The following is a 12,232-nucleotide window of genomic DNA, read 5'->3' on the forward strand; positions in this document are numbered from 1 at the left end:
CATAGACTATCACAGGTATGAGTGCTATCCCTGAAACACACAGATAGCAATCGTACGTGAAAATCAGACGCCTTAATGAGCCCTGAGGGACAGGCAGAACAATTTCCTTTCCCAGCAATTTGCTGAGATACGTAATCTACAGGGCAATACTCAACAAACAGCGACTTATGTATAAGAAAAATCCCCCCACCTTGATATGTCATATTATATTTTATTATTTGTTTAAAAAAATTAGTAGATTTGTTGCATATTTCAGATTTCATTATTTTTGTTTATTTTATAAAATATCAGATGAAATGAAGAACAATCACACAATGGTAACAGGATTTATTCTTCTGGGATTTTCAGGAGTTATCGAGAATCAAGTCTTCCTTTTTCCGATCTTTTTATGTACATATATCATCACTGTGTGTGGGAACCTATCTATAATCCTTGCATACAAGCTTACTCCGAGCCTCCACACTCCAATGTATTTCTTTCTTGCTAATCTTTCTCTCTTGGAAATACTATATGTTTCATTTACTGTCCCTAAGATGTTGTCCAGTCTACGGTCAGAATGTAACACCATCTCCTTCTCTGGCTGCGCTATACAAATGTATTGTGTCTTGCTGTTTGGTGGAACAGAATGCTATATGCTGGGAGTCATGGCTTATGACCGCTATAATGCCATATGTCACCCTCTGTTGTATACTGTGATTATGAGTGAAGTGGTCTGTATCCAGCATATAGTGGGATCATACGTCATTGGTGCAGTGAATGCTCTAATACAAACAACATTCACTTTTTCATTACCGTTCTGTGGATCCAATGAGATAAACCATTTCTTTTGCGATATCCTACCCATCCTAGAACTCTCCTGCCAGGACATTTGGGTTAATGAACTTGTGTTATTTGTGGTTGCTATTTTTATTTTAATTGGTCCGTTCATATTAACAATAATTTCGTATGTAAAGATCATTTCAAAAATTCAAAAACTTCGTTCCACATCCAGCAAGAAAAAAACTTTTGCAACCTGCTCCTCTCACTTAATAGTTGTTACAATATTTTATGGTTCAGCAATTTTTATGTACCTTAGACCCAGGTCAAAATCTAAAATTTTACAAAACAGCGTGGTCTCTTTAATGTACACTGTTATTTCTCCTCTCTTAAACCCTTTTATATACAGCCTGCGAAACAAAGAGGTCAAATCAAGTATCAAAAATATATTTTTACAGAAGATAAAATTCTGATAAATTATTTCTGCTCATTTTTAATTTTGCCATTTTATTTTCAATAATAAATTTGCAATTTAATCTAAATCCAAAAGTAAAAGTCTTAAATGATTGGATATGACTGTAGAGATCAAATCAAATATCGAAAATATTTTTTAGGGCTAATACAGTTTTTTATTCTTCTTTATAATGATGAGCTGTGCACACTGATCTCCTATCACTTGGCTGTACAACTCCAAGATTCCCACACCTTTTACAGTGCTAGTCCCCTCTGATTTGATGAGCTACACCATCCGAAGTGATAGCTCTAAACAGGGCCGTACATAGAAATCAGGGGGCCCCATAGCAGAAGCTCTAATTGGGGCCCCCTCCCCACAAAAAAAAAATTAAATATTTGTCTGTGTCACAGAAGAGCAGATCTCACAACTTTCCAGCCTTTACATAGTAATTTTCCTCTTGCTGAAGTCCTAGATTCCTCTTTCATTGGCCCCATAAGTATTATGCCAATAAAAGTGCCCCCCCAAGCACAGTATGATACCCCCATGATGCATTCCTCCACATTAGCCTCCACATGCACAGTATAATGACCCTATTGTACCCCACTTCAACTCCCAAGGCAAAGTATGGTGACCCCAACACAGTATGATCCCCCAACTGTGACTCCCACACAGCCCTCCACACACTATAATGGGCCTTCATACTGTATAATAGCCCGCACTAGCCCTCCAAACAGTATAATGGCCCCACACAGCCCTCCAGACAGTATGATGGATCCCACACAAACCTTCACACCGTACAATTGCTTTCATACAGTATAATGGCCCCCCACATAGCCCTCAAAATATTATAATGGCCCCACATAGCGTTCCATATAGTATAATACGCCACCTATAATCCTCCATATAGTATAATGCGCCCCCCCCATAATCCTCCATATAGTATAATGCACCCCCCACAATCCTCCATATAGTATAATGAACTTCCCATGGTCCTCCATAGAATATAATGCACTCCCTATAGTCCTCCATACAGTATATTACACACCCCATAGGGTAAAATTCAGCCCCATATAATATAATGCACCCCACAGTCCTGCAGTATTATGGGTCCCACTTGCTTACTGATTTTAAAATACCATATATTTTAAATTAGCCGACCCGAGTATAAGCTGAGGCCCCTAATTTTACCACAAAAAAATGAGAAAATGTATTGACTCGAGTATAAGCCTAGGGTGGGAGATGCAGCAGCTACTGGTAAATTTCCCATCCTAGTATGTATGGCATCCCTCATCCCCCAATCCAGGTACGTATGGCACCCCTCATCCCCCAATCCTGGTACGCATTGCTCCCTCATCCCCCAATCCTGGTACACATGGAACCCTTCATCCCCAATCCTGGTATGCATGGCCTCCTCATCCCCCAATCCTGGTATGCATGGCCTCCTCTTCCCCCAATCTTGGTATACATGGCCTGCTCATCCCCCAATTCTGGTATGCATGGCCTCCTCATCCCCCAATCCTGGTATGCATGGCCTCCTCATCCCCCAATTCTGACATGCATTGCCTCCTGATCCCCCAATCCTGGTATGCATGGCCTCCTCATCCCCCAATCCTGGTAGGCATGGCCCCCTCATCCCCCAATCCTGGTATGTGTATAGCCCCCTCATTCTCCAATCCTGTTATGTGTGGCTCCCTCATCCCCCAATTCTGGTATGTATAGCCCCCTTATCCCCCAATCCTGGTATGTATAGCCCTCTCATCCCCCAATCCTGGTATGTATCGCCCCCTCTTCCTCCAATCCTGATATGTATAGCCCCCTCATCCCCCATTCCTGGTATGTGTGGCCCCCTCATCCCCCAATCCTGGTATGTGTGGCCCCCTCATACCCCAATCCTTGTATGTGTGGCCCCCTCTTCCCAAATCCTGGTATGCATGGCATTTTCACCCCCCAATCCTGGTATGCATGGCCCCCTCATCCCCCAATCCTGGTATGTGTGGCCCCCTCATCCCCAAATCCTGGTATGTATGGCCCAATCACTTTACACATAAAAAATAAACACTTATGCTTACCTTCCTTCCTCACCTCTGCTCCAGCGCTGCGTCCTGTCTGCCTGCAGCTCATGTCGGCTGCAGCTCATGTCGGGGAATCCTGGTATGTATGGCCTGCTCAACACCAATCCTGGTTTGTATAGCCCCCTCATTCCCCAATCCTGGTATGTGTGGCCCACTCATCCCCCAATCCTGGTATGTATAGCCCCCTCATCCCCCAATCCTGGTATGTATAGCCCCCTCATCCCCAATCCTGGTATGTATAGCCCCCTCATCCCCCAATCCTGGTATGTGTGGCCCCCTCATCCCCCAATCCTGGTATGTGTGGCCCCCTCATCCCCCAATCCTTGTATGTGTGGCCCCCTCTTCCCCAATCCTGGTATGCCTGGCATTTTCGCCCCCCAATCCTGGTATGCATGGCCCCCTCATCCCCTCATCCTGGTATGCGTGGCCACCTCATCCCCAAATCCTGGTATGTATGGCCCAATCACTTTACACACAAAAAATAAACACTTATACTTACCTTCCTTCCTCACCTCTGCTCCAGCACTTTGTCCAGTCTGCCTGCAGCTCATGTCGGCATCTGAGCAGCGTGCGCTCTCAGACACCGAGGTGAGCTGCCTGCGTATTCACTCCTCTCCACGCCGGGACTATGGGCGTGGAGAAGGGTGAATATGTATATTCTTTAGTAGCAGGCACTGTCAGCAGAAGCTGCGGCTCAGCGCTCCTCCGAGCCCGCTGCTAAAGAGAATGAATATTCCCTCTTCTCTACGCCCATGGGAGTGGAGAAGAGGGAATATTCATGTCCCTTTAGCAGCGGGCACGCGTGGTAGCTGCAGCAATGGCTACTGCGTGTGCCCCGCTTTTCCGCCAATGCAACCCCCCCGCTCACCCATAGCATACTCACCCATCCTCCTCGTTCCCCTGCTGCTTTGGGGCCCCCCGGGCTCACGGGCCCCATAGCAGTGGCGTGGCCTGCCGCCATTGGCAGTACGCCACTGGCTCTAAATGTGCTCTAAAAATTCTACTATTATTGATAACAGTTTAATAAAAATATATTTTCTATACATTGATCATCCAGGATCTGTGCAACACAACCTAAAGTCTATTGTCTAGTCAGTGGAAGTATGTCATGTGTAATTCTACTTATTTTTGCTATTTCTTCTCTTGTAAACATTGTAGAATTTTAATATCATAATCTTTTATTTCCAAATATTAAATGAAATGGTCTTAAAAAGTAATTAAAAAACAAGCAAGAATTAGTCATGCAAGTATACTGAGAAATAACAGGTTTTAAGTTTTGGGACCCAAATATAATTTTTTTGTTTGAAACTAATTTTCAAATTAATCAGTTCCATTGGTCCTCTGTATAGTCACCTACAATTACCATGCTCTAATAGGCATAGGCAACCCACTGGCTCCAACAATTCCTTAATGTATTGCACTCATAGGCGGATTATAATGAGGTCAATCGGGGCTACCGCCCGGGGCCCATGAATTGCTCCCATTATAATGCACATTTTTTTCGGTCACAGGCACAGCCGCGCTGGCCGAAGGTTAGCTGATCACGGTCACTGCTGCGGGTCCGCAGCTGTAGAATCATGCTGTGTCGCCCCGCCCTGCCAGTGCCACATGACGCTGCCATCTGGCCGCTGCAGCTGTCTATTCACTAGCACGGGCGTGCAGTTTAAATGCTGTTGGGACCGCCCTGCCTGACGTCATGTGGCAGGGCGGTCCCAACATCATTTAAATTTCCCACCGGTGCGACTGCAATTACAGAGCTGCCTGATGCAGCCAGCGTGTCTGTGAGTGGCTGGCTGCTGTTGGGACCGCCCTGCCTGACGTCATGTGGCAGGGCGGTCCCAACATCATTTAAATTTCCCACCGGCACTAGTGCAAATACAGGGCTGCCTGATGCAGCCAGCGTGTCTGTGAGTGGCTGGCTGCTGTTGGGACCACCCTGCCTGACGTCATGTGGCAGGGCGGTCCCAACATCATTTAAATTTCCCACCGGCGCTAGTGCACATACAGGGCTGCGCGATACAGCCAGCGTGTCTGTGAGTGGCTGCTTTGAACTTTGGGACTGCCCTGCCACATGACGTCAAGCAGGGAGGTACCAAAGTTCAAAGCAGCCACTTACAGACACGCTGCATCACGCAGCTGCTCCCATCAGGCCAGCTGCAGATCCACCGGGGCAGGCAGTTTGAATGATGCTAGGACCGCCCTGCCACATGATGTCAGGCAGGGCCCAGCATACACAGGGGCGCGGGTCTATTTAAAAGTTCATGAAATGGCTGACAACATGAGACAGTGTCATTCTGCCCTGCAGCATCTGCTGAAGAGGAGCCGCCACCCACGCACAATGACCCACAGTTTGTCTGCAGCCTGCCTGGTCTCCTTCTGAGCCCTGCTGCTTCAGTCTCAAAGTGTGTATTCTGTCTTAAAGGTATGTTTTTTGTATATCAATGAATAATGGATGGTCCCCTGCAGTTTTATACAGAGTACTTGCTGGCTGCCTTCTAGTGTTCCTGCCACTTGCCACAGACAAACATTAGCTTATATCATCGTCTATCTCAGACAGTGTCTGTGGACTGTGGCAGTGGAACGGGGTGGGCAGCCTGGCAGCCAGCAGCACTTTGTATGTGTAATGCAGGTGCCGGAATGCAACGCACAGAGACACAAGGCGAGAACAGTAAGAGTTGAATATAAACAGTTTATATATATATTTAACTGGTATGCTGAACAAGGGATTGCAACAAGGGTAATAAACAGTAATTTGAAGTATTAGCAAAATGCGAAGTCTCTCAAGGTAATGTGGTGCCCTAGATCATGGGAGACACCACGTGGGTTTCTTAACTCTGCATATGGCTCTAGCGGGGGTCACCGGTTATTCCCGCTAGGCCGTGAGTCTTTTTCTGGATAAATTCAATTAGGTCACGTTGAGCTTCTTTAGCCCCAACCGTTCCCCTCCCAACCTGAGTACCTAAACCCAATTGTCCCCGGTACCATGAGTGAACAGTAGAAGTGACGGCCCTGTTCATGTATGCAGCTCCTCTGCTTTCGCTGGCGTGACTTTCCTGGAGCAGCCGTCTCTCAAGTCCTCTCTGCTTGGCCGTTGGAGGCAGTCTCTCAAGCCTTGGGTAGGGGGGTCCAGACCTCATCTGTCGGCGGGCGACGTCGGGTTCCGCGAACTCACTCAGCACCGCAAGCAGGTTCCGAGTCTCCTCAGCAGGCACAGCACTCGGGTCACTTCTGTCAGGGATCCGGAGCTCATCCACTGGCGCCCGGCTGTGGCACCTCACAGGCCTCTGGCTTAGGCCTGTCATGCAGGGCTTCTCAGCACGCAGGGAACACGTCTGCTCCTTTCTGCTGCTTGGCGCAAAAGAACCCTCAGGTTTGGCGCGCTGGCCTCTTATCTCCCGGAACTCCTTCCTGGAAGTCACCTGATCGGGTCCAGCCTCCAAATCTGCTCTCCCTTCAACTTCCCTTGTATATCTCGGTTCCGCTTGACTGTGTCTGGCCAGCAGATGGCAGCCTCTCTCCATCTTTGAAACATCATTTAGGAATTCCCTTACAAGCTCTCTCGCCTTTGGTACATATGAAAGGGCAGAGGATCATTGTCATTTTTAAAATTTGTACATAATGTTGGGGATGGGAGAGGAGTGGACTGAACTACATAAAGACAAATGCCCCTGCACACTGTCTACTCCCTTCCCCCATCATCTTAGAAATTTTGCTTGCATCATGTATTTCATTATTTGTATAAATATACAAGCAAAATTTCCAAGGTGGAGGGGTACATAGTGTGCAGGGGAATTTGCCCCATGTAGTTTCAGTCCACTCCCATCCCCCACATTTTTTACGCAATGAAAGGATCCTTGCCCTTAGTTACAGAGCGCCACTGCAAATTCTGCTTGTACGTGCCCATGATCAGGATTCAGAAATGGTAGCGTTTGGATGCAGCGTATTTTCGCTGCATTGTAATTACAGCACTTCTGTTTAGTTTCGTGCAGAGTTACCTCATCTAATGACATGCTATTGGTCATACACTGAAGACACTGGTCTTTGCTACAGAAATTCACATGCAGCCATGCTCCATCTTGTAAACCCGCACCACGGGTGAGATTACATGTCATTAGGCTGGTTTCACACATCCGACTATTTCCGGTACTAGAAAAACCGGTACTGGGGATATCACACATGATGTGCTGCATCAGGATCACACAGACCAGTGTCTGGGAATCAGTGTACAGTTAGCACTTTTCCCAATCGCCGGGTGCTGAACGCTGCCGTCATTACGGTTCCCTGCCGGCTCTGTGATCAGCAAGAGCAGGGACAATGATGAGGGTAGAAGTGTCTATCCCTATGTAAAAATAAGATTAAAATAATAAAATCCATATACTCACCTTTCCTAAGTGTCCCATGCTGTAATCCACTGATGCAGCCGGGGAAAATGAGCCGCTCCACAGCTGCGCTCAGCTGTCACTCACTGAGCACAGCTACGGAGCGGCTCATTCTCCCCAGCTCCTCTGCAGCAGCGGTCGCATGGATTACAGCGCAGGACACCTAGGAGAGGTGAGTATAAGAATTTTATTATTTTAATCTTAATTTTGCCGGTGGATCATGCAGAAGCAGACAGACACTACTACTCTCGTTATTGTCCCTGCTCGTCCTGATCGCAAGGATCCATGATGAGGGCAGTGTTCAGCCCCCGGGACTTGGGAACAGAGCTAACTGCAACGCTGATTCCCAGGCGCCGGTACGTGTCACACTGATGACACACGGATGTTTACATATTAAAGTTGATCTGTTCAATACTATGGGTTAAAGTATTTTTTTTAACTGAAGGTAAATTTTAGATTAACGGCTGTTTTTTAGGTTAGTTTCACTCGGCAGCTATTTTTTTCAATAATAATGTTTCAGGTATATGGTGACCCTTGACCTGTCATGAGGGGGAGGGGCACGCAGTCTCAACTGCCCGGGGCCCTGGCTATCCTTAATCCACCCCTGATTGCACTCATTTACTGAGGTACCCCTGTATCTTACTACTTTAGTAGCCTTAATGATAGCAGTTTCCTACTCTTATTCAGTCTCACTCAAATGCAAACACCTCATTTCGTCCCCAGTATTTTATCTCTTCTTCCTTTTCTCTAGCTATTTTTAATCCCTTTCTTTGTAGGTGAAGGGTTACATTCTGCACCACAATTACATTTCCATAAGATAGATGCTTGTTCTGCATAGATCATGGTTACCCTCCACCTTGGATCATGCTATTGAGAACTGCTTTTCATAACTATATTGTCATAGCCAAAAGTGTTTGCACCCTTGAAATTGTTCCAGAAAATGAAGTGTGTCTCCTAGAAAATTATTGCAATAACATGTTCTGTTTTTCTCATGTTTATTTCCTTTGTGGATATTTGAACAACATAGAAAAAACAGAGAGAAAAAAAACAAATTGAACGTAATTTCACACAAAACCCCCAAAATGATGGCACCCTCAAATTAATATTTAGTTGCACATCCTTTGGAATAAATAACTGAAATCAATTTCTTCTTATAACCACCAACGAGCTTCTTACACCTCTCAACTGGAATTTTGGACCACTCTTCTTCTGTAAACTGCTCCAGGTCTCTCATATTGGAAGAGTGCCTTCTCCCAACAGTAATTTTAAGATTTTAACACAGGTGTTCATTGGGATTTAGATCCAGACACATTACCGGTCACTTCAAATCTCTACAGCACTTTGTTTTCATCCATTTCTGAATGATTCTTAAAGTATGTTTTGGGTCATTGTCCTGCTGGAAGACCCATGACATAGGACGCAAATCCAGCTTTCTGACACAGGGCACTACATTGTGACCCAAAATCCTTTGGTAATCTCCAGATTTCATGATGGCCTGCACACAGTCAAGGTACACAGTGCCAGAGGCAGCAAAACAACCCCAAAAAATCATTGAACCTCCACCATATTTGACTGTAGGAACTGTGTTCTTTTCTTTGTAGGTCTCATTTCTGTTTTTGGTAAACAGTAGAATGTTGTGCTTTACTGAACAGCTCTATCTTGGTCTCATCTGTCCACAAGACGCTTTCCCAGAAAGATTTTGACTTATTCACATACATTTTGGAGTTTGCAGTCTAGCTTGTTTATGTTCCTGTGTCAGCAGTGGGGTCCTTCTGAATCTACTGCCATAGCATTTAATTTCATTCAAATGTCGACAGATAGTTCGCTCTGACACTGATGCACCCTGAGCCTGCAGGACAGCTTGAATTTCTTTGAAACTTAATTGGGGTTGCTTATCCATCATATGGACTATCCTGCTTTGCAACCTTTTATCAATTTTTCTCGGCATGTCCAGGGAGATTAGCTAAAGAGCCATGGGTTGTTGTAACTCCTTGATTATGTTCTGCACCGTGGACAAAGGTACATCAAGATCTCTGGAGATGGACTTGTAACATTTAGAAGAACGAGCATCACATGCTTGAAGCAAAGTTGTTTACCCACATTTTAAGAAACGTGCCAACATTACAGCCCATTTTTGAGGTTTTGTATGAATTATGTCCAATTTGCCTTTATTTCTCTGATATTTTTTGTGTTGTTCCAATACAAAGGAAACCAATCTAAAATATAACGGGAGATGCGGGTCTCTGTCCGAAGCCTCGATAGACTGTACATGCGTGACGCGCAGTCTGGCTCCAGACAGAAGACCGCATCCAGCCGTTACAGGTAAGACAGTGGCGTACCGCCAATGGCGGCAGACCACGCCACTGCTATGGGGCCCATGGCCGGAGGGGGCCCGTGAGGGCCCCGAGCAGCGTGGGAATGAGGTGGATAGGTGAGTAGGAGGTCGCGGCGGCAGAGGAGCGGGTTGCGGCAGTGGAGGAGCGGAGCACACGCTGTAGCCGCTACCACGTGTGCCCGCTGCTAAAGGGACATGAATATTCCCTCTTCTCCACTCCCATGGGCGTGGAGAACACGGAATATTCATTCTCTTTAGTAGCGGGCACGGAGGAGCGCTGAGCCCCGTCTCCTGCTGTCAGTGGCCGCCGCTAAAGAGAAAGCATATTCACGCTTCTCCACGCCCATAGTCCCAGCATGGAGAAGCGTGAATATGCCGGCAGCAGCAGCTCACCTCGGCTTCTGAGAGCACGCGCAGCTCAGATGCCGACATGAGCTGCTGCAGACAGGACTCAGCGCTGGAGCAGAGGTGAGGAAGGAAGGTGAGTATAAGTGTTTATTGTTTTATGTGTGCAGTGATTGGGGGGATGAGGATGCCACACATACCAGGATACTTGGATTGAGGAGGCCACACATACCAGGAATGGGGGATTGAGGAGGCCACACATACCAGGAATGGGGGATTCAGGAGGCCACACATACCAGGATACTTGGATTGAGGAGGCCACACATACCAGGAATGGGGGATTGAGGAGGCCACACATACCAGGAATGGGGGATTGAGGAGGCCACACATACCAGGGATTAGGGGATTGAGGAGGCCACACATACCAGGATACTTGGATTGAGGAGGCCACACATACCAGGAATGGGGATTGAGGAGGCCACACATACCAAGATACTTGGATTGAGGAGGCCACACATACCAGGAATGGGGGATTGAGAAGGCCACACATACCAGGAATGGGGGATTGAGGAGGCCACACATACCAGGAATGGGGGATTGAGGAGGCCACACATACCAGGGATTAGGGGATTGAGGAGGCCACACATACCAGGGATTAGGGGATTGAGGAGGCCACACATACCAGGATACTTGGATTGAGGAGGCCACACATACCAGGAATGGGGGATTGAGGAGGCCACACATACCAGGAATGGGGGATTGAGGAGGCCACACATACCAGAATTTGGGGATTGAGGAGGCCACATACACCAGGATTTGGGGATTGAGGAGGCCACACATGCCAGGAATGAGGGATTGAGGAGGCCACACATTCCAGGAATGGGGGATTGAGGAGGCCACACATACCAGGATTGGGGGGTTGAGGAGGCCACACATACCAGGAAAGGGGGATTGAGGAGGCCACACATACCAGGATTGGGAGGTTGAGGAGGCCACACATACCAGGATTTGGGGATTGAGGAGGCCACACATACCAGGATTGGGGGGGTTGAGGAGGCCACACATACCAGGATTGGGGGGTTGAGGAGGCCACACATACCAGGATTGGGGGGTTGAGGAGGCCACACATACCAGGATTTGGGGGGTGAGGGGTGCCACGTATACCAGGATTGGGGATGAGGGGAGCCACGCATACCGGGATTGGGGATGAGGGGAGCCACACATACCGGAAATGGGGATGAGGGGAGCCACGCATACCGGAAATGGGGATGAGGGGAGCCCCGCATACCGGAAATGGGGATGAGGGGAGCCCCGCATACCGGAAATGGGGATGAGGGGAGCCACGCATACCGTAAATGGGGATGAGGGGAGCCACGCATACCGGAAATGGGGATGAGGGGAGCCACGCATACCGGAAATGGGGATGAGGGGAGCCACGCATACCGGAAATGGGGATGAGGGGAGCCACGCATACCGGAAATGGGGATGAGGGGAGCCACGCATACCGGGAGTGGGGATGAGGGGAGCCACGCATACCGGGATTGGATGGTGGGGACAGGATGGGGGCAGCACATACCAGCATGGGAGACCATATACCAATAAAAATGCTCGCCACCCGGGCGTAGAACGGGTTCAATAGCTAGTATGTGTATAATAAAACATGTGTAGTTGCAATTATTTTCTGGGAGAAATACTTCATTTTCTCAAACAATTTTCTGGGTGCCAACACTTTCAGCCATGACTATAGGTTCCATCCTTAACTTGTTGGTGTCCTCATCTCTTCATTGGGATCTTGTTGTTTTTCTTTATTATAAGTGAAAAAATTATATTCTATGTTGATTTGTTCTCTTAAAATCTAATGAACCTTTGAATAATAAAAAATGTTGTACCA

The 12,232-nt window shown here is 47.3% G+C and overlaps 1 protein-coding gene across 1 annotated transcript; it reads left to right on the forward strand.

The window, feature by feature from the left end:
- Positions 1-287: 287 nt before the first annotated feature.
- Positions 288-1,229, forward strand: LOC141171549 (olfactory receptor 5V1-like). The gene has a single exon (XM_073655230.1). The coding sequence runs from the start codon at positions 297-299 to the stop codon at positions 1,227-1,229; it is 933 nt and encodes a 310-aa protein (XP_073511331.1). The 5' UTR covers positions 288-296.
- The last annotated feature ends 11,003 nt before the right edge of the window (positions 1,230-12,232 follow it).

This window comes from Phyllobates terribilis, unplaced genomic scaffold (assembly GCF_046119375.1).
Source record: "Phyllobates terribilis strain yellow unplaced genomic scaffold, ASM4611937v1 Scaffold_12__6_contigs__length_324123572, whole genome shotgun sequence".
In the NCBI taxonomy this organism is placed as follows: Eukaryota; Metazoa; Chordata; class Amphibia; order Anura; family Dendrobatidae; genus Phyllobates; species Phyllobates terribilis.